Source organism: Nyctibius grandis, chromosome Z (assembly GCF_013368605.1).
Source record: "Nyctibius grandis isolate bNycGra1 chromosome Z, bNycGra1.pri, whole genome shotgun sequence".
Lineage (NCBI taxonomy): Eukaryota > Metazoa > Chordata > Aves > Nyctibiiformes > Nyctibiidae > Nyctibius > Nyctibius grandis.
In genome coordinates, this window is record NC_090695.1 from 17,876,831 (window position 1) to 17,900,733 (window position 23,903).

The 23,903-nt window shown below is 39.7% G+C and overlaps 1 protein-coding gene across 2 annotated transcripts in view; it reads right to left on the reverse strand.

Moving 5' to 3' along the window:
- PLPP1 (phospholipid phosphatase 1) overlaps positions 1-23,903 on the reverse strand; it is a 71,767-nt gene that overhangs the window by 44,705 nt on the left and 3,159 nt on the right. Inside the window, exon 2 of one of the 2 annotated variants that reach the window (XM_068422109.1) lies at positions 9,751-9,905. The exons of the other annotated variant lie outside the window; for it this stretch is intronic. Coding sequence (XP_068278210.1) covers positions 9,751-9,905 — 155 coding nt within the window. The remainder of the gene's footprint in view (positions 1-9,750; positions 9,906-23,903) is intronic. 2 annotated transcript variants of the gene reach the window in all.

The window sequence follows — 23,903 nt, forward strand, 5'->3', positions numbered from 1 at the left end:
TGCCACAAATACTTGTGATCATAGTTAGGTGGCATCACTGACATCACATCACCAGCTCTGCATCACCCTTTTTAAAAATCTGCTCTAAGAATAATAGTGTCATGGTGGCTTACTCCTCATTTCCTCCTACCCACAACTGAATGTTTCAGCTTCTCAAGGAGGGAGATAAGATTTTCAGAGTGCTGTGGTTATTCAGGTGGTTTTTGGGGGTGGTTTTTTATGTAACTACCTGCTGCTAAATCAGAAATGGAAAGCAATGGTACATGGATCATGGGAATTAAGTCCTCTATGCAGTGACGATGTGTGCTTTTCCATGCAAAGAGAAGCTGCTTGATATGTGTGCTCACTCTTCAGCAATATTGAGATTATGATGTAATTAGTCTGTAATTGCTTGCAGCACCTTCCCGTATCAAGATCATGCAAACAAAATACCAAACAACTCAAAGTTTATTTTTGTTTTGCTTTTTAAGCAAGTAAGAAACAGCTAAAGTAAGTTATTAAAATGCCTTCTCTTTCATAATTTATTTCCACCTCTTTTACTCTATCTGAAACCAATCCCACTTTGCTAAGAAAGAAAACATTATAAACAGTTTCCTGAAGTCATAATCAGCAAAATTTAGGCAAGACAGCATGAGTCTTAATGTTCTAGGTATCTACCTGGTTTGCAGTAACAATTAATTGGAAGAGCTATGCACTGAAATACAATATCGCTAAAAAAAGCTTATATAGTAAACTTCATTAGTGTTTCTTCAGTTTTCCCCAACTGTACAACAGACTTAAAAAGTTATTTGTCTTATTGCTGTTCTCAGCACATTTCAGTGCTGGAAGGAGAAAGCTTGAGATAAGAGTTTTAATTTCTAAAAACCAGATTACAGGAAGATTGATCAGATTGACCTAACACTGTTAAACTGAAAACTAAAGTCACTGAACTGCAACATTGGGGGAGTTTAAGTACTCCTTTTAAAGTAAGGAGTGGAGATGTCAGAGGATCATTAAAGGCTCTCTACTGAATACTTCCCATATGACAAAACCAGAAAGTGAAACAGTTGGGGTCCCCAGAGCAAGGGATGTTGAAAATACCTTAGACACTCGATTAACATAGATATACAAAACAAAGGGAAGCTTTTACAATTTGAAGAGTGGTAATGGCTGTAAAATAAGGAGGCTCCAGGATAGCCTCACTTCAGATGGCTGGGCCTTGGGATGAGCGTTGCACAGGAAGACAGAGATAAGGGAATTTGCAACCTCAAAGGACGTGGCCTACCTGATCCCTAAACTGAGTGCGCGCAGAAGCAGGGGTCAGTCAGCGAACACAGTGAGGAAGACTACTGGCCTTCATCTGAAGACCCTTGGCGACCACCAGGGAAAACGACTGTGCATGCGAATGGACATTTGCATATATCTTGGCTATGTAAATGAGTTCTCGGAAATCCTATGACTATGTATAACTTTATGGCATATAGTCTCTGAAAATTTGCCAAACCTGTGGAGCACTCACGGTGGATAATCCCCAGTGCTGCCCAGCGCTGCAATAAAGAATGCCTGCTTAATAACACACTCTGGTGTTATTGAGTTTTCTTTCGGACTCCTTACCCCGCCGCACCTAGCTTCCCACTTTGGTGAGGAAAGTTAGAAAGCAAGGGGGTTTGGAGATCTCCGATTTTTGTATCAAAAGCACCCCTAATGTACACTTAATTTTCCAAGTCAATTGTAACACAGTGAAGAAATTGCCTAAAGGGAAGATGACAACAGGTATGTAACAAGGAATTATGAGGTTGGGAAGACGTTACACCAGTAGGGTAATCTCAAGGATAAAGCCAGCAAGCTAGTGTTATGCAGTGCATATGCCAGCATCATTAATGAATAACTAGTAGATGTACTGCTGACAGAGCTGGCAATTCTTTGATACGGTGGAAGATCAAGGTCAGCCAGTTCTGCCTGCAAAACAACTCAAAAGACTGAAGCAAGAAAACAGATAAAGATTTGTGCAGTAATGAGTTCAGACTCAAGCACCTGGAGGTTAAACAACTCTGATGAACTGGGAGCTTGTCAGTTCAAAATACAAGGAGAAAATAACATCTGCTTCCTGTGGGTTTTGTACATCAATATAACAGTGTGACCATTAGACAAGTATTTCCAAAGGCATTAACTCTTTTAGCCAACCAACAAGAATTTCTTCTGAAACGGCAATCAGAATTTGCACAATTGTTTTAATTCATCTGTCTTAAATGCAGATGGAGAAGGACTGCTAAGGTACAGTCCTCATTATCTCAAAAACTAGAAAAGCTGGGTTTTGCACAGTTCAGCAGAACATAAAGGGCTGTAAATCAGCTAATTGCATAGGCAGCAGATATCAGAAAAAAGAGCAATACTGATCCAACAACAACCAAGAACTAAGAAGCTACAAAAACAGTTGGCAATAACTACATTCATAGTGAGGGAGATGTATAGGCCTCTGAAACAGCCTTTAAGTCAGAATACAATAGGTAGAAACACAAGTAGCTCGACTGACAAGACTAAATATTCCAAACAATTATAGTACACTTGTCCAATAGTCTGACTCACACAGTATAATGGATTAAATTTCTTCACAAGCTGAAGTGATTTCCGACTAATTATGTTGGCCTTTTTTCCATAAATATCCTGTATAACACAGGGCTATTTCTTTCCGCATTTCTAACCTTAGTTAGGTTTCTTCACTGTTACTAGGCATGAAGTTGATCTCTCCAGGGAAATAAAGCTGATCATTATCACTCTAGTGAAGAGAGAGAAGTGACCCTTGAGTTGTCTTTTTCACTCTCCTCAGGAAGGACAGCACTTGACATTTATCCATGCCGTATTTCACCAGCCATGTTGTTGCCATATTTTCTATTTTCTGCTCTGAGTACCCTACTCTGCTGCCTCACTGCACACACTCTCCTCCAGGGCATCCATGACTATACCAAACAGGGCAGACTCCTGGAGAGCTCTACTTGGTACCTTCCTCCCTTGTGGAAGTCAGGAAGCACTTACTCCTACCGTCCACTTCTCACATTTCAATGAATTATTTATACATTTAAAGATTCTTCATCTAATCCCATGACTATTTAGTTTCTTAAGATTTTGGTGAAGTAATAATTTGATCTAAATAATGAGATTTTTTTTAAATGCTGCTTTTAGCATGAGTACTCCATCCTCCTGGTGTATTAAAGGGATTAGGAATGTAATAGATGTGACTGATACCAGGAAACAGTGGATATGTTTCAGACAAAATAGCTTTAAACATCTGTGCTTAAGCAGTGGGTAGAGTCTTTCTCCAGAGTTCAGAAACAAAACAAGTTTAAAAGATTTTGCTGTCTTTTCTCCCAGCACTTCAATAAAGCCACCACCACTTCTGTGCTATTATCCAATGCCAACTTCATTAGCATAGCTTTAAACCAGAGGTGACACCTAGACTTCTTATTTAAAAAAGGCATGAGTAGTATTTTGAGGTTTAAGTTTCCTTACACCAGAAATTAAGACAGAAAGCACAAGTTAACATTTCCCCTGAATATGCTGTAGAGATTTCATTCCTAATTGCATTACCAAAAACATCCATAGTATTCATTTGTACAACACTAGAAATCCTGCCTGGAAAAACACGCACTTTGTGAAAGCTTGGTTAAAACTTTAGAGTTGATTATTACTCCATATAACTGATCACATTCTGTGAGGGTTGGTTACAGTATCATACAGCTCTTTGCAGATTAAGTTAAGACTTTGGCTTCTTTCTCCTCAGTACCAGAACACTGCTTTCCATTTCTTAAAAGGAGCTTTAGAGTTCAGGAGGGCATCTAGCAAGAAACATGCTTATACCATCACTCTACAGTTCACCAAGATCAACTACTGCATTTTCATTCAGCTTTCTCCAGAAAAGATGGGTAAAAACCATCTCTCTGCATGAGCATTTTACTGCTCAAGGCAGAACAGAAACAGGTCCAATGGGGTGAGCCAGAGGAAGGGAAATAAGAGGCAGCACAAAAAGTAACCTTCCCCCTCTCTCACTTTCTTGCCCTGTTGCTCACCTCTGGTTTCTGGTGCAGCCCCTTCCCTTTTTTGCCACCCCCTTGAGTCTCTGGTCTAAGTCCTGGATGTCAACAGAAAGTTATTAATAGCTCGGTATGAGACTTGAGACAAGGAAAAATCTATGCCACAGATTGTTTTATTTGCTTAAAAGACTTCAAACATCTAAGTTGCAACTCCCTCTCCCTACAGTTCTCCCTATTCCATTTTACCCTTCCGCATACTCTACTAAATAATACCTTCAAAAACAACTCCAAACCCCTGTGACTGCTTGGCTTTCTCATAGTTATGACCAAGCTTCACTTAGCATTTTAAAAGCCCTTGTCTGGAGCTCCTTCCACTGCCAGGTTGCCAACTATTTTACCCAGTCTCATACACTGTGTGCGTTCTTCATCACTGTATTAACAAATGTACCTGAAGGACTGAGAAAAGTACAATGTCAAGTCCACAGGCTTAACAAGCAAGTCGCTGCAACTTATTTAAAATGACCTGCATCCGGTAAGAATGATTTGTACAAGTACCAGACTGGCAGTGGTGCTCCTCAGATCTTGCCTCACCTGCTTTCAAACAAGCCCATCAGAACACCCTCGCCATGGATGAGGCAGCAGTAGGGCCAAAGATAGACTGCCATTTCTCAGTCTGTCCCCCACAGTGCGGATCTCACCCACTCATCAATTCAACCAAAGTGCATCACCCTTCACATAATAATAACCACCCATGTTTACACTATGTTAGCTTTAAACAGAGTTTGAACAAACACAGATTAGCAGTTTATTCCTCAGAATAAGTTGGGTTCAGAGATGACACTCATCTGTAGTAGCACAAGATGAACAGTTAGTATCAAGTAGAACTCATGCCAGATTATGAAGTTTAACAGCATTGCCCAAAAAGGTTTCCAGTGCCATGAATATACCAAAAAACCACAAAGATAAAACATTACTCTCCTTTTCAAAAAGTTTATCAGGTAAGAGGCAAAGTCTTATTCAGAGCATAATAAAAGTATTAACACATAACCTGAAAGTTAAAGGATGCAAAAGTCCACTCTAGCATCAAACAGCAGGTCTAATTTCAATCAGTTGCAAAACTATCAACAGTGGGCCATAAAGCTTTGACACTGCTGAAAAAAAATGAAGTGCACATCTACCAATCTAACAGCCTTCATAGGTCTCATTACAGTCACCTGCTTTATCAGTCTCTGCCACAGAAGTAGCTACATTTGTCCCTCAAGAAACATACAGATAGCCCAATCGGCACTGTTAAGCAAACACATGCCTTCAATGGAAGTTTCCCTGCAAAATGTATCCCTTTCACAAACAGAGCATAAAAGATAAGTTTATTTTGCTAGAAAAGAAATCAGTAGATTGCCTCCAAAGTATGATTGTGCTAATCTGTAGGAAGGAAAAGTTACATTGATACACACGGCAGAAGAACACACTTCTGAAACCATCAGGCCTAAAGCCCAATAGGTTAAAAAGCTGCCACAGGAGCAAAGCTACATAGTTCCCTTTTGGGAAGGCATCATGATACTGAAGATATTAGCCTGTGCCAAACCAAACTAAGGATGTTTTGGTTTTGTTTTTTTGAAGTAGAAGACAACGTGACCTGGCCACCGAAATATCTTTTGGATGTGTTCAAGGTAGAGAAATTAAGTTCTACAGGCTGTAACATTCCTTTCTCTCAAAGAAGTCCCAAATAGCAGAGCTCATCCCAGAGAAGTGACTTACTCAAAACTCTACTGAACGCTTCCCCTGTCAGGAACATCATTACCTGTTTCAGTAGCAACAGTTGTGGAGAACTACTTTGTTTCCCAGAAACTGTGTGACACCTCAGCTAAGTCAGAAGAACTGAACTTTTGTCCTCTAACGAATTGGTCCATCATATAGAAACTCACAAGTGGGTTGTGTCCCTTCAGCTCCTGAACAGAGCAGCCAGGCAAAGCTTTGGCAGGGAACTACAGAAACCCTGCTCAGAACCATGGAGCACATGAAACTCAGCAACTCTTGTTTTGCTCTGTTCTTCTGCTCCTTTGGTGAGAAGGATGCTTCAGAGGCCTCCTTTGCTCTCTGTCCCTCAATCGTACCTAACCTTAGATCTAAGAGAAGCTGTAAGAGTGTCACTAAAGGCAGTGGTTTTAAGAAGCAAGATGGTTGAAGTAAGAGAAAATTGATCTGGAAGTCACCAGAAAAGATCAACCGAATAGGACACGTGCAAACAGGCACGGTGGCGCCTCGCTGCAAGAGAAAGACACTGATTTGTCATTTGTACTTGGAAGAGCTCATCTCATGCAGACAGCTAAAGACCAAAAGTGCCAGACAAGTACAACACCTTAGAGATTAATTTCAAAATATTTCTAGAGTTGCAATCTGTAGACACTACCTCCTAACTACTCATGGCTTTTAGACTATTTAGAATTACTTTCTAAACATCTCTAAAAAGACTTCAGAAGGTAGAATTATAGGAAAGAGCTTCTGGGGTTCTTGAAATGTTAGTCATCATGGATGTGTGCTGCTCTGGACACTGTCTTAGACATCTGAAGAGATACATTTTTCCAGAGCACTACCAAGGCTTGTTTGACCCTAAGTCTCCAAAAATTCTAGTACAAAAATTGTGCTTCCTGTCCAGACACAGAAAACAATTTGGAAAATTGAGAAGTATCATACTATGAAGTGGCACTTGGAAAAGAATAAACATGAGTTTCTTTCCCAGACATTTTATTTCCTGATAAAAGGTGGCAATGGGAACAGAAAGAGTTCAGAGCTATAAATGGAATTGTGAATTCTAAGCGCATTCTTTTAATTTTTTTTTTTAAGAAGATCCCTGAGAGTTTCTAACACATCTTGTAAATCTTTATAAAATGCTCTGAAGACAAATCAATGTTCAGGCAGCCTAGTTTCTTTTATGCACAAAGAGACTTCTTAACAATGAAATATCTATGCCTTACTCATTACTGCAGGTTTTGGTTGGTTTTTGTTTGTTTGTTTTGTTTTGTTTTGTTTTTCTTTGAAGTTGTTTTATAGTCCACTGTGGGCCTACCCCAACAACCGAACCAGACAAGACCTTTTATCATTATACAGCAAAATGTTCAGGCCATTTCTTACTGCACTCTGAAGACAAGCAAGCTGTTAGTACAGCAAGGGGCACATGCATAAATAATATTTTGAGCATTTCTGCTTAGACTTCATGAGGCTTTAGAGACTAAGGACTAAATACCTGGATCAGCAATACCTGTACATCATTGAATGCTAAGGGGAAGGCTATAATCACTCCACCACTCAATCATTCTTTCCCCCCCGCCCCTCACATTGCAGATATGATTCCTTTTGCTTCCCTTAGCTTCCTACCATGAGTTCTTCTTCCTCTTTTGTGATGTGAGAAAGCTGAGGTATAAGTCCTACTTAGGAACAAGTATCCTGTTGGAGGTAGTCTTTAGGGAAGAAAAGTTTGTTTGTGCAAAAGTGCAATTTATCAACTCTTATTTGCATAGAATTAGACCAAATTTTTACCATCAATTCCTTCATTGAGAAGCCTGTTCCTTTTAGGGAAGTCTCATGTCTGGATAACATTTTTTACTAGATGTGGGATAATCACCATTACTGCCCAATAAGCTTTCATGAGCCAGCTGTGTCCCTGCTGAGGATATTGACTCTGGCACTTCCAAAAACTTAAGCTGCCTTGGAAAAAGTCTCAAGCCTCCATTGAGTCAGTCTGAATGTCAGATTCTCCTATTCCTAGACTGATCAACTTTCCCCATCCATTTTGAAAAAAGGCAAGCTCGAAGCTAGAAAGCATTCAACTGGAACCCACTTTCAACTCAGTAAGTTGTAATAATCCAGAGCTCACACTCCCTAGCTCTACAGCTCACCCTAGCTCTAAGTTTTCAGTAGCCATAAATGACACTTCATCTCTTGCATGAGGCTAAAGAACTCCCTAAATCTAAAATTCAGAATAAGCAAGCCAGTTAGGTCAACACGTTAACTACACAGAGCAGTAATAAACACACTACAGTGATTATTTTCCCACTAGAATCCAGAAAACCTGTGTTGCTTTAAGGTTTGTAAAGTGTTCAGACTGAAGAAAACTGATATGGATAGCTTGTATTGTTGTTACAGAAGTACAAGTGCTTTCGAATTTTTTATTTTTTTTTTAAACCCCTCTCAGTATGGAGGCCAGAAGTGATTGTTCCAATTAAATACTCCAATCCTTTGCACAAAGGACAGGCAATAAAAAAATCACTGTGTGAATCCTACAAAAGTATCACAGAAGAAAAATATCAGAATAGATTGGAATCACTGACAAGTCTAATTCTAAGTTATAATTTTAGATACCTTGGCAGTTAAAGTTACAATAGCTGTCCATACCACTCCTTAGATGTTTACACTTTTAAGTAAATTAGCTGTAGGGCAGATGTTTCTCTTCTGCTTTAGAGACAGAAGAAAATGCACTCTCGAATGACTTTCTATTACGGGAACAACTTCAAATCTAAAAATGGAAGATAAGAAAATCAAGCAATTCAACAGATTATCTAACTGCAACTGAAATGCCTCTTTAGAAGTCCAAAATCAGAGCTGCAATTGCTAGCTCACCTGTGCACATTATCAATTAAGGCACACATGAATCCAACAGGAAAAGAAACTTTGCTGAAGTTGTGCTGAAGATATATGTCAGTACATGTCAAAATGACAAACTTCAGACTATTTTCCTCAGAAGTGAAACTATACTAATTATAACTGCTGTGCCTACCTTCTATTTACTGCATTGGATCAATGCAAGCTTTAATTAATAAGCATTTAAGGGAAAACTAGAGTAATGCATGTAGAGGTTCTGCATATTTCTGTTTACTTGTTTTAAATTACTGCTTCCATCCTTAAACCAGTTAATATATACTTCTTACTGATTAATTTAGCATATACATTTACCAGAAGACCAAAGACTATGACCATTTCTAATATGGTTTGGTCAACCACTGCAGGCAGAAACAACAAGATTTCAGGTTCAAGACTATTCTGAAGAGTTAAATTTTGTTCTCTAAACCAGCTCAAACCTTACTAAAAACTTGGATACAATCAGGCTTCAAATATTGTTAGAAAAACCTACTGAAGAGATAAATTGCTCTTTGTAAAAATCATGTGGTCTTGAAAACACTGAGCCTCTTTTCTACGAGCAACTAGATTTTCAGCCTCTGTATCACATTTTGAAGGGTTTAAAGAGTCAATGCAATTTTTTTAAACCTAAGAAAACCCACTGAGTCCAAATTAGACTTATTTTTGTAGAAAATATATGGAAGCAACAGTCACTAGTTATAGGTTTGCGCACTCCACTACAGTGCAAGTTTTAACATCACAAGTGTTTAAGTTTTCAGACTAACCCGTTCTGAACAAGAGATATATTTACTCCATAGCATTTTGGAAGCCTGCAGTATTTTTCTCCCCAATGGTAAAAGCCTAGACTAACTAACACAGTTTAAGTCCTCATCTCCATTTTTTCCACTCCTAAAAAAAATGAGATTAGTGATACCAGCAGTCAGAGATTAGTTCCGGATTTTCTGTGCAAACAGCAAGTAGCAATGGCACCTTCCACACGCATATGACTATACATATATGGGATTTTGCCTACACAGACTGTCTTCAACTTATAGTCAACAGTGCTGAACTCTTGGAAAGCATACATTTTACTCCCATCACCAAAGCTCCCTATATATTAGCTACTTACAGAGAAAATGGGCAGGGTGAACCCCACTGTGTAGAGGACAGTGGATGTGATGGTACTGTCATGGAACGGATACTTGATGCTGTCATCATTACAGAAAAAGCCTCTCTGATACGGTTTTATTTTGGCCAAGTTTAGAACACCAAGGGGTAAGCCAGCTGTTGGGGGAAGGAAAACAAAAAAACAAAAACAAGAGATACATGTGGTTAAATAAAAAAAAAAAAAAATTCATTTTTAAACACGCATGGAGGAAGCTACCACACATGCAAAACTCAAATTTCCTAAGTATCATGCAATGCACACACTTAACAAATCCTTTTTATAGAAATTTATCTCTTCTAGAAGTTTACTTCAGAAGGACTCTGAGGTTGCCCACCAGACACAGAAGTTAAGAAAGTATAGAGTTCAAAGTTCTTTCATCAGTAAGGTGAATTGACACACACTGAACCAAGATTACGCTTAAGAAAAGCGTTTGCCACTCACATGACTGAACAGTTATTGAGGGCAGGCTGCCTTCTGTGCTCCCTCCTTCGCCACCACCCCACGACATTAGCTTGTATCTGTATTACCAGCCTTGTTCTATACACTTTAATCCAGTCAGCGTTTACAGAGAACAAGACAAAAACACATACAGATTTTATCTTAGTTAGGGAGTTAAAGATTTCATGCAAGCAGTGTTCATGCAGGTAAGGGGAACAAGAGAACTGCAGAGACACTGATGGGAAATACGGACACTCTGAAGACTGCATCTCAAGGTAATGAGATTTACACAGCTTTTGTACACTTTGGATGGCTTCTGCATGAAAATAACTAAGTTATTAACATGGAAACTGAGATTCAGGTACAAATGATAGCTCTCTGAACTTAACACTGTGTGACATATTACCTATTCCCTCTCTTACAAGTTCACTTCCACTATACTGGCAGTCATGCCAAAGAAGACATCAAGACCTCTGACAATGACACTCAGGTCTGTAAGTTATTTCTGACAAAAAGAATCACCTAGGGATAGCCGTTTGCAGAAGCAATGACCTCAGGAAATCCAAGTTTGTCGTTTTACTCTACTTTCTCATCCCCTTCTTTCCTTTGGTCCCCTGGGCAAGTAATAGATCAACTGGATAAATTAGGCAATGCTCTAAGAATTGCAAAATCCCCAAACAAGAAAAAGTAGATTCTGATTTAAAACAAGATAAAAAAGGGCAAACTAAACTTTGTACTTCCCCCAACATCCATGTAATACGCAATTCTGCATATAGACACTCTATATGTAAATCACATAGTAAGTGCAATTATTGAAGCAGAAGAGACTATTCACAATATAAACAAACTGCTGTACTGAGAACAAAAAAAAAAACATTTCAAAGAAGTTCATGTAATGAGAGATTGTTTTGACTTCTGCTGATGACTATCAGATAAAGTAGTTTTAAATAAGCTTATTCGTATATACTTCATTAGAAGAAAACACATCAAGAGTGAAACACTAGGAACAGAGTGATAAACCCCGGTCCCTTCTTTGTGCTGCTAAGTCACAGTGCAAAAGCTTGTGAAGTGCATACTGAAACTGTGTATGTGCTCAGTAACACCCCATCTCCCCACTTCTGTTCTAAGAAAATTGCTATGGTCACAGAAGGCAGTTTGGCAGGAATTTAAAGCCTCCTACGGAGCAGAGAAGAATTTTTTCCACAAAATATCTGAAATCCTAAGGACTGTCCACACTTAGCCTTAACAACTAGGGATGCTGATGCAGCAAAGCACTTCAGCAGAGGCTTACCATTCTGTATGGCAAAACTGAACAAAAATACCAATGGCCCTACGCTTGTTCAACTTTAAGCACGAAGTTTTTCATTAAGTAGGATGATATGCCTTCGAATGAACTGCACCTCAAAGGTCTCTCTGCTTTAATGATTGAGAAAAGAGCTAGAGCTCGACAGAATGCAGATGGCAGCAGCTCAAACAGAATCGCAGCCCTTCAAACACAGAGGGGGCCACAGTGAAGAATCCAGAAAGTTCACTCAGATCAAAGGACATTGCTGTACATTTGCTTGTCTGGAGCCAATTTTCAGCTCCACTCAAGGCTGTGGCAAGATTCCCCTAACACAAGTCAGAGCCCATGTTTCCTGTCCTTATCTCTGCTACTGCATACCCAGCGTCAGGATGATAGAGTGGCAAAGCCATTACCTATTTGATACAATCCTATCTTCTGAAACAGGTCACCAGATTTTCACATGTGGAAATACCACATCCTCATTGTTAATTTAAGCAGCAGCTTGTGTTTTGCCAAAGTCAACTACTTAACAGACATAAATACCTCTGTTTTCAAAGAAAAGCTGCTACAACTCAATACCAAGAATTTTTCTGGTTTCTTTCAATTCTATTTTCAGCCTTCCAGCTCAACCTTTTTTAGCCAATATTGCTCAGTTTTTACAATAAGATTTTAAGGCATTTAGCTTTGGTTTTGTTTCTGGGTTTACCTTCATTAGGACAGGCTACTTCATTTTTTACCAGCTGCTGAAATATGTTCTCTAAGTGCTCCAGTTCAGAAACTAGAAGACAGTCCATCAATTCACTTGCAAACATGACAATAGTTCTTAGCTCAAAAATTCTAAATTTCTTGCCACCAGAGTACACATGTTTACAGTCATGGGTCATGTGTTTTTTTTCAACATTTCTTTAGGAACTGGAAGAGAGCCATTACGGGAGTATACACAAAAAAGAGAAAGTAGTCTAAGTTTGACAAGCAGTGTTTTAAGCCTACCTGCAAAACAATCAATCAGTTTTAATACGAAGGGGTTTTTTTTTTGGAGAGAATTACTCACTCTGTAACCTAGTTAAGACAGAAACTTGAAGTTAGGGAGAATTCCTGACAGTAAGTGTCAGTTTTCATTAAACAAAGAAGAAATGAACTCAAGATTTAAGCTTTCTTTTCTTTCCATTAAATAGTCTTCTTTATGTGGAATTTGTTTATAAAAACTAGTTTGTGAGAACTTTTACATAACCAGTAGTTATCCAAATTTTTCTGGTGCCTATACATTTAAGTATTTCTTTGTACATTTTTGTTCCTTTCTACATCTGTTTCATTGAAAGAAAATGATGCACCTTTTTGTTAAATCATTATGCAGATCTTAGAAAGTACTTTATAAGTGTGTAATATAGAGTTGGAATTAAGAAACATGTTTTTACTTTCAACTGTGAGATCCTGGGAAGGGGGTAAGAGGAAAAGCAGCAAATAAAGGGGTGAGATGAGGACAGTTTCACCAAAGTGACTGCAAAATTCATTTGTGTAGTCCATAGTAAAAGAATACAAGAAACTGGAAGTTGGTTACACATCCTACACTAACTGCCCATTTCCATGTTTTACATTACTGTTAGAATTCCTACTGCAATCTAAATGATGCATTTCTCCAGCAGTGGAGTAGAAGACTTTGTGACATGGTGTTTAGTTGAACGTTAACCTACCCAAACAAGTGGCAGCATTTTTACTATTGCTCATTTTACAGGGAGAGAAGACAACACTTAGTACATGTAAGCAAACAGTCCTGAAGTTTTCACTATAAGAGAAAAAAAAAAAACAAACACTAATGTATGTAACAGGCCAGTATTGTCATCACAGGTGCCAAACACCTCCATGACCTTTAGGCATGCTGACTGTACACTGAACTTCTGAGGGATGCATGTATATGTTCAGTTTCATTAGCTTCTACAAACTGGAGGAAAGGGAGACCAAGATCTAGCAAAAGATTACAAGGCTAAAAGGCGATCTTGTAGATCAGGTCTCATGCCTTGTCCTCCTTGCAATGTACCTACCTCCTCTTCCTTTTTATCTAGTTAGTACCAGCAGTAACCTCTGATCCAGGTAACTTTATACCTTAAGGGATCATAATGGCTCAGTTGTTATTCACATCCTCTAAAGCATGACCTTCAGCTGTAAAAAAAGACTGTTCCTTGAAGTTCCCTATGCTTCAGACTCAGAATTGGAGTTTCGCTATTTTCTCTTAAAATTCATGACAAGACTAGTGTCCAACACTAGTGACCAACAGATTCTGTTGGGCTGTTTTGCTAAGCAGTAGCAAGAAACAGACAGCAGTCCTCTGATCTGGTTTCTCTCCCCTTTAATTATACAGAGAAAACAACCTGATCACTCAAGCGCTCTGGAACTGACCCATCCAAGACCCAATAAAAGGCTAGGAGGCACTTCTCCTGTAATGCTCATGCAAACAGACTCTGGCTAACCCTGAAAGCTACAGCAGTAGAAACAAAGCTGAACAGGAAAAGAGACTGCAGAGATTTTAAGCCTCTACCTATGAAAGAAAGGTGAAAAAGCTTCATACACATGGACAAGAATAAAAGCACACGGGATGGAGAGGGAGAGGTGGGAGGTTAGACTGATATTTGAATTACTAAGCAGGGGCTAAAGGGAAGAAACAGCCTTATGTTTTTGGCTAGAACTGTAAGAACAGGGCAACAAATGTGTGTACAGAGCGAAGCTAAGCTAGCTGAAATAGTTACATGGGGCTAGGCTGAGTTCACAAGGAGTTTCCAACTCTCATTTGTAGGTTCAAGCCAGCAGTAGTGTAGTTTCCACTGAAAACCTATGGATAACGCGCAGTAATATCAATAGCCTTCAGGGAACTCGCATTTAATCACATCTGTCTGGACAATACGGCGTGACGCAAAAGCCTGTAAGGAAGGAAGGGAAGTCCAGGCCAGGAGGGAGACTAGGGAGGAAGTCACTGAGAATGGTTCTCCACCCACAGAAAGGGAATGTCAAGAAAAAAAACAAACAAACAAACAAAAACAATATCCAAGGGAAGGGGGAGGTGAAGTCCTCCTTTGGCAAAAAGAGACTGTTTAAAATACAACAAATCAACATTTTTTTCATTAAATAATTTAAGATGAAAACAAAAAAGGCATTTAAGTTGCACAATTTATCCTACAAATGGAAGTGCTGGATACCAAACTACGATCTTTTTACAATGTGTGTAACACTGCACTGTTATTCTGATTTGTGGCATTTATCACACCTGTAATGCTAGAGTTAGGTGCTTTTTTCCTAGACAGGGAAAAAATAGCATTTAGAGCTGAATTAGCCTCTTTTACAGCCAACAGTTGCCATAAATATTTAAGACCAGCAGAGAATATTGTTCAGCGGGAGGTAGCTTCAGGGTCTGAAAATACTGTATTCTACTTAAAATTCAGGAACATTTTCCTAATTAAGTCTATGGACACAGTTTTAGATAGTCTTAAAATGGAAGACCTAAGTTTTATATCTGAAAGGAAAGAGACTCTTGGTAAAGTATAACTGAAATGGTTAGACTTCATCTAGTTCAGAACCAAGTGTGACACTCACAAAACCTGGCTATGCTTTCAAGAGCAACTCAAGAAAACCTAGACGGTCCTGCCCTTCTCCCACCTCTGGCCATCCACTGCTATGCCCTTCCTTGCCATGGCACTAGCCTTTCACACCAACCTGTCCAAAAAAAGAAAAAGCCCATGCGCGCATAACACAGGTTTTTCAGAGCACTTGCTCATCTGGCTGAGTGTGTGAGCTGGTGTAAAGGACAGAATAGGAACATGTAGCCAAGGGCACGGAAGAAGTGAGAACAAGGACAGACTGGCCATAGTCTCAGATGAGCTTAAACACCTCGTGAAATTGTTTCCTTGTCAGTGGTGCTTTCTCCTCCACAGTTCTAAGCAGTCCAAAGGAACTTACTGTATTTTTTGCAAACATCCTTTAATTAACCCAACTGGTCTCCTTATCTGTGGAAGCGACGGAACCTTCACTTGAGGCTCTGTGCCATTCTTAAAAACTTGTGCTGAATTGGTGTTTCAAGTACTCCAAGACACACAAGACTCCCACCTGGTCCTCAGTCAAAGTTGTTCTCATTTAAACGAATTAATACCTAGAAAATGGGAGAAAGGCAGCTACCCTTAAGGGAGACTATGGCAAATTAGAATATTCTAGCTTGATTATTAACCAAAGTTTTTTCCTCATGCTGTACTGAACTCACAAGTAAGTGCTAAGAGAAACTGTACTAGACTAACATGAGACTGAGAAGAATTTTTATGTTTCTCTACACTTATCCGGAAAAACAGATCAGTACATTCTGCACTTGATGTGCTGACAGAAAGTCAGCTTTGGCTTTTGTAAAGAAATACACAGTTTACAATTAAGTTGTGGGGTGTCAAACAGGAATTCTGGCTGTTTTGGAGAAATGATCACCATAAAACACAGCAAATGACAGCCTCAAAACATATCAGTTATTCAGCTAAAGGCCGCTACTATTTAAGAAAAAGGTACTTTCATAGCTTACATTCTTATTAGAGAGATGATGCTGTTAAATAACCTCACAGCCAGATAAATGCCATCATTCTGAGCTGAACCTATACAGCTAGTAATTACTACTTTAGGCAAGGGAGAATTTCAGTTGTCCCACTCTTAAACATGTATTTTTGCTTTTATTCTCAGTCAGGACAACCATGTTTGCTTTGCTGATCATTTTGCAAAGGTACAATCTGGGGTAACGAACTATGCAAGAGATTTAAAGAAACTGAGACAGGTCAACCTCATGCTGCTGGAGAGAGTTTGGAAGCATCTGTAAAAGAGACCGTTCTTTGAAGAAAAGCAGATGTGCTGAAATTTTTTTCCCCCCAAGCACTCAAGAGAAAAAAAATCAACATCTCTTAGTCAGGAGGTTCTGGGAATACAGAAAACCACCAAGAGGAAGTAGAGATTAAAACAATAAGGTGTTTCGACTTTTAACACCTAAAGGTGAGATATGTACAAAAGAAATCAATACAACATTTTCAGTAGCCAAGAGGAGTGGGCAGCCCACTATTCACCTCATAGCCACTGTAAGGAACTTTATCTTACTTTTCTAACCAAAGGAATGCAAAATATTTCTAATGCCAGCACACTGATTGTTCTGATAACGCCAGAAGCTGTGGTAGGCTTCAGTAAACACGATATATGTATTTAAAAGCATGAACTACATTCTAATCTCTGCTACTATTCTACCTGCAACACTACTTATGTTTTTATTTGTTTTCTGATCTCTGATTTGGCTAGCAGAGCAGCCATGCCTTATGCTTTTGGGTGAGCCAAGGCAAGGGTGGTAGAGGCAGGAAGCAAAGGTCAAAGGAAACCTTCCTCTGAGCTGGACCAGCCTCAACACAGAAGACTGCAATTTCTAGTCCAGCCTTTTACCAACACAGCACCACATCATATTCTAGTTTCTCTGCATTCAACAGTTTAGTACTACACAGGAGCGCCAGTTCAGTTATTTACAGTACCAATCCATTAGAACAAGCCACAACGCTTGTTTAAAAAATATTCACAGACAAGTGTATTATTCTCCCTTATACCTACATTTCAATCAAAAAACTGGACTTTCACTCAGAAGCACTAAGCACCTGTTAGTCTAAAAACCATGCAGTTGTCTCTAACACGAGCATTTACAGAAGTACAAATACAAAATAAAAAATGAGACAAGACATTAATATATCCTAGCCTGTGCTACTACTTACACAAAGAAAAATATGCGGCTCAAGCAAGCCAGTTGCAGGTCACAAGCAAAGGCTGTGCCCTGGGCTCTGCTCTGCTCCGGGGGCAGAGAAGGTTGAAGTTAGACCAGCCAATTGACAACCACGTGGAACTCATTAGCAGTTCACACAGTGGGGCAAAGGCCGATTAACTGCCCTGATTACAGACCTGACAGAAAGATTTAAGACCCTCAGACTAACAGCTAAAAGTAAAAGGTACTAGAGGTAGGGGGGTAGGATGAAAAGGGAGAGGTCAGCAGCAACTTGCATTGCAATGCTGCTCATGGGGTGGGGAAGAATCCAACTGGCTGCAGCCACAGCAAGCAAGAGTGACTTCTCCCACTATAACCCTTCCCGTTTGACTGTATTGCCTAGAGACTTAAAAAGCCACAGATATGAAACCATGTACATGCTCCCAAAGATCAAGATCTTCTACAATCTACCTAAAGCACTGGGCTTACAGACAGAGAAAACAATACAGCAAATGAGACTGAACTATCAAGGTCAGCTGCTGGAAAGACAGGGAGGGATTTTTTTTGTTTTACTGCCATTGACACCTACTCTGAATGTCATTTAAGACCACATAAACTCCAGAAGTTACAACTATTTTTCCATTTTAATCTTTGGTTTGTGGGAGTGCACAGCAAGAGGCTTTCAGAGTATTTCATATATAGCTACACACCCTAAGTCTCTAGAAACATAATAGGCAATTAGTTGTTACGAGTGTAAATGCTGGTTTTCCAATGAGTCTTACAAGCACAACAATATTTTATTTAAAGTCTTTTACAAAGTCACGCCTTACAATGGCAGAGCCACAGAGGGACTCAGAATTTCCATAAGATTGTCTACCTCGTCAACCGCCAGAATGTCACTTTATACTGTACACGCTGCTGCATGCCACCATGTTTAAAAGGAGTATTTTTAGTTATCAGAAACACAATTTTTTCACAGTACACTGAAGTTTGTAGTGTCTAACAGTACATTTTAACAACATAAGCTCTGTATTTAGCTAGATTTAAACAGACTTTTAAAAGGAAAAACGAGAATACCCGATATAATTTAAAGCTATCAGATTAACTGTTTTTTACTGATGCAGAAGGCTTCCCGAGAAGTTAATTTAACCGGAATTTGTAAAAAAATATTTATACAACATTGTTCTTGATAGTTGAGTACAGTGAATAATGCCACAGTATAGAAAGTCTTCCAGTATTCATAACAGAGCAGGTGTTGCTTTGCATTTTCAGTAGAAATTATCAGCATTAGATTTGTGATGTTAGTTTCTATATATTAATGATTAGAAATTTAATTTTCTAGTGTTGATGACTGGACTCTTAAGATTCTAGAAGAGAAGAATGACAAAAGACTGAGTCTACAAGCAGCAATAGTGACCTTACTTCCATTCCCAGGATCTCCATTAGCATTAGACCCAGCCACCATAGTGGTTTGGGAGTATTTTAACTGAATACTAGTACAGCAATATGGCCTCACCTAACGAAACAAAACTGAAGCCTCAATTTCCCCGAGTCAGCAAAAAAGCTACAGAACTTGCTCAAAAAACACCAAGAAAAGGAGACACTAAGATGACGATTTTTGGAATTCAATGTGGAACAGTTCCTGACTGGAGCTATTTGCATGGCTCCATCTCCCTTCTGTGTCTCAGCATTAAATGCCCTCTTGACCCCTTAAGGGCCCTTTATGCTCCCCATTAGCTTGCTGCACATAAAGGTTCCCTGGTTATAATTAGAAGCCTATTCTCTCGGGTCTCTCCACCACTAGCTTCCAAATCAGTCCCTTCAGCTTAAGGTAAGCATAGTCCATTGCTCTTTGGATACCTTAAAATAAGGCAGATAAGCTTAGATACATACGTGTTGCTTATAATCCCAGCCTGCACTCCAGTTTCAGAGAACATTGCACCTACTGTTAAGTTTCAGTGACTCAGTCATCTAAGACTCAGTCAGAACAGGCTTACAGCAATCTGCAGATCTGCAATAACAGAACAAAGTTAAAGGGACAAAAATGCACTAAGAATAATTTGAGGGGAAAATTCCACCTTATTCTGAGAGGCAGAAGCTACCCGAGATGTTGAAATTTGGAAGCTAATACTTTCTACACTTAAGGCAAAAACCGAGCAAAACTCCTGTTTGGTACAGCTTCCTCGTTCCCTAGGAAAGGGATCATGTAACAAAACCTATCTATGACCCTTCTTCTATACCAGGGATGGTTAGCTAACATCTCAAAGCTACCTTATGAGATCAAGCAACCCCCATGTGGCCCCTTTGAAAGCTGAATGATTAGCAGTGGCAGCCGAAGGGGAGGAGGCACCAAAATCCAGGCTAAGTCTAGCAAGATCCATTGTTTCATGAGCAGCGTTCACAGAAATAAGGCTGTATTGATATGGCTCCTGCATACCTTTGGTTCCATTTAGTAGAATCAGGGTTTACAGCCATTCCAATATGGGTGCCCTCACCGGACATACTTGCCTTTTTTAATTTAAAAATAAAAAAAAGCTTTATTTTCCTGGTGCCAGGTATCAAGATGCCACATGAACAGGAGATGCCAGAACTGTGTTAAAGTACAATACAAATAAAACTGAAGTACCTTAACACACCTCTGAGTCAGACGTCAGACTGCGTCTTGGTTACAGGTTTTCAAAGATGAATCAGCCAAGTCCATAACAGAGCAAGACTAGCCTATTAATGCTTCTTGTACTGGTTGTTTCAAATCCTGTAACTCAATGTGGTAACAGAAAGAGTGTTTGATAAGTGCACCAGACAATTTCAACATTATTTTTCTGTATCATATTCTGCTAAAGAAGCTTACTTGGGTCTATTTTTTGCTGCTTCATGAACAAGCAGTCTTGATTTTAAAAGCTGGACCTGACTGTGCTAGAAGGATTTGTGTACCAGAGACCCTGGCAAAAGTAGTTTGAAAGACACAATGCAAGTTCATCAACAGATAGGTTTTAGTTCTGTGCCTCCAAGATCAGTCTCATAACTTGGAAAATTCCTCCCAGCAAGTGGGTCACCTCATTAGCAGTTGGTTGTTAAAGAAGAAGAGATGAGCAGAAGATCCTTAATATAAGCAGCACAGTTTTTCTTCCAGTTTTTAAACTGCAGGACTACACTACTCTGGCCAGAAAATTGATTATGGGACTACTCACAGGTCCATTGCTGCAGCTGAACTCATTAGTATTTCCTGATGTAGTGGCAACTATACTGTTCTAACAAAAGAGTAAGAAAGTATCTTAAGGAAGTCTTGCTTCTTCAGGATAGCTTTCAATGGTTTTAATTTTTGTTATAAAACTGGGCTAAAACTAGTCACTTGCTAGTCATCCACTATCGGAATTTCCAGTGTTTGTGGATTTTTCAGTTGTCTTCAGCTAACTATTTTACTGGATTAAACCCCAAGAAGGAGGAGCTTCCTTTGCAGGACAGGGAAAAGTACCAATCCCTGGCACCACCACCACCACCCCCTGCCCCGAGCAGATACAGCAATAATCAAGCCCATACCAATGAATCTGACTTTTTTAAAACCCATACTTCTGTAGGCAGTATATCTTGCCAGTAGACCCCCAACATTCTGTGTAATTCTGTTCGGCACTTTGTTTTTCTTTTTTTTCCTCCCCATCATGCAAGGCGAGTTTGTTTTAATTCTCCTGGACTAATTCTGGAAAGAGCACTATCAGTTGTCGGGGATAAATCCAAGACACCTGGAAGGCTCAAGTTATCTCTCATCAACAGGTACCTTCCACAGTTAGGTCAGCTCTTCGTGCTACCTGCTTCTGTGGCTCCAACACAGTCACAGATAGAGGACTATCACAGCTTTATCCTGTCAACAGCATCTGGTCAGTGCAACAGTGCTCTTACATAGGACTCTGCAGTAACAGGCAACCAGTAGTCAACTCCTTTACTTCCCCTCCCACCAGAGCTGTGATTGTGCGAGTTTCAAACCAAGCTGCTTTTAGTCAGTATGAGTGCATGGTATCCAACTCTTTAAAACCAGGTCAGTGTATTGAATCAGCTCAGCACAGGCTCAACAAGGACCTTTTCAACCATGAGAGATGAGCTATTTTATCATTTAGCTGTAGTATGGTAATTCATTTTCTACACAAAATATGTCAGAAGCCCCTTCCCTCCTGTTCCCTTAAGCAAAGGCCACCACCTTCACATAAGCATGCTGCAAGAGCCCTTCTGTCTAAGCTGAAAAAGTCACCAGGACTCAAGCAGATGGTAAGGAACCTCACTGCTGACAAGCACCTTCCTCTGTTATGCCAAGAGGAAAGAGTATAGCACCGAGTTCAAGATTTGGCTCCTGGGAAGGCACTGAAAGGTGAATTAGGATTTACCCATTGATGTAAAAAGCAAGTGCAAGAACTTCTCTTTTTGAGGCAGGGGTTAGCCAGAGCACAAGGTACACTTTAACAGCAATACCTGGCAGAGCAAGAACCCGACTGCTGACTTTGAATAGTGTTCATTAACTAGTTGAGTTCTAACCTGAAGCTTTTCTGTAGGCTTCCTAGAAAGACAGAGGGACTCTCTGAGTAGAGCACCTGTCTTTACATAAGGGAAAATAAAACGTGACTGTTGCCAAGAACAGTAACAAGGGACAATGCCACAACCAGAGTATTTGGTCTTGTGTTTGAGTAAGCACAGTAGGAGAGGGAAGATTTTCCTGGTTTTAGGTGACAACCATGTTTCCAGAGAACTGAGACTCAACTTAATGAGTATCATCTCCTAGTATCTAGTGGACAGTGTCATCTGAAGACAAGATGCTCTTTCACATGAGCGTGTTACAGCTTAACAGTGTATTCATACACCAGAAAAAAGATTCAGCATCCACATGATATGGAAAATAAGGATGGTGACACATATGTCAGTGAGTCACAAGTAATAGGGGAGGAGGTTTTATTTGAACTAGGGCAATCAGGAAGTGCTAACCCACATAGAAGGAAGCCTTCCTTGACTGAACAGCAACACCTTAATCATCATGGAGACAGCTGCGTTCAGTGACAGCAAGAGTAAACACTCCCAAAAGGGAAGAACGGCACCTAAAGCAAAAACATTGCACAGGATGTGCACAGTGGTCCAGCCACCTCACTCTCCTAGGTCACACACTGCAAAAGCAAATTCACCTGTCCTGTACACATGCATCTGCTGTTTAGCGTATTGCCCTGCATCACACAACATTCCAGCAGTCTTTAAATAGTTAACTTTAAAAAGTGATGTAAGCATTTAGTATTTCTGGGTTTAGTTCACATGTTCTTCTGTTTGGAAGACTAGAACTTCTCCTCCCCTTCAGAAGTAGTTTCATGACAAAAAAAGGTAAATAAGACTGCCACAGTCTCACCTTCCACACCACCAGCTATGCTAGAGAATGGCTGGGCAGTACAAAAGTTTTCAGTTGGCTTCTTGAACCAGCACAGGGTAGGGTGTGGAGAGGTGGGGGGAAAAGAAAGAAATCCCTACAGATACACCAAATACAACTAGATTCTACAGCAGTTTTAAATTTCACTAAGTAATTCTTTACTATTTCTAACATATTGCAGAAGAGTGGATCAGAACAGTGATGGGCCAAATTATTTAGAAGACATCAATTTTTCTAATCTTGGGTTGTACGTATTCTTGCATTATACCAGCAATCACTGCCTAATGATTGTATAGTCAGGCAAAGGACTAAAGAAATACAGTTCTGTTTTATTGCATCCCTGCACTCAAGTTAGGCACGAATTGCACAAGCATGGACCAGATGTGAGCTGTCCTAGAGTCTAGCATCACAAAGAATGTTTTCCTTATTGCTCCAGTTACCTCTGCAGAACTTACTTTAATCTGACGTGGTCTTACTGAGAACTTGGTCTAAAGGTAAATGGATTTAGTAGTTCTTCCACTGATTGCAGGAATATTACCATGGGTTTACCAACTTTGTTATTTTAAGCATTGTTTACCTGCCCTAATGAAGGAGTCTGATTTGCAGTCAAACAAGAAACCTGTAAGAGTGGCACAGAGTAATGTATAGTGCCTAATGAAGACATCAGTCACAAGCTAATTAACTTATTCCAATGAGCTGTTATTTTTGCATGACAAATTGAAAGTGTAATAAACCATAAGAATCAAGCCTCAGTGAAAAATCGTTTTACTATTGTCTAGAAATGTCATTCTATTTACATATCTGCACCATGCTATACAAAATATCTCTCCATCAGAAAAACAAGGGGGGGGACGAGTAACAAAAGTATGCAGAAGGAGGAAACCCTGCAGTCCAGGCCATTCATGCTTTCCAGTGATGGAAGAAGTTGACCACTGCCTACTGGAGCACACAGAGTAAGGGAGCTGTTGCCTGCGGCACTGCAGAGCTGCAGACAGACATGCAGCACGCACACACCCAGCACTGCAGATGAGCACACACTCACAGAATGCAGATACAGCCTCATCGCACTATTTAAGGACAGATAGTGCAGAAATCTGCAGCTTTTTCTTTATTTTCTATTACAGAAAATGAAACTAGCTTAATGCTGAACACTGGTATCGTCGAGAAGGAAAGAATTACCATCCTGATAAGAGAATTTTTATTTATTTTCTCAAGGCACCAAAGACTGCCTTCCCTGAATTCTCCCTCCCTTA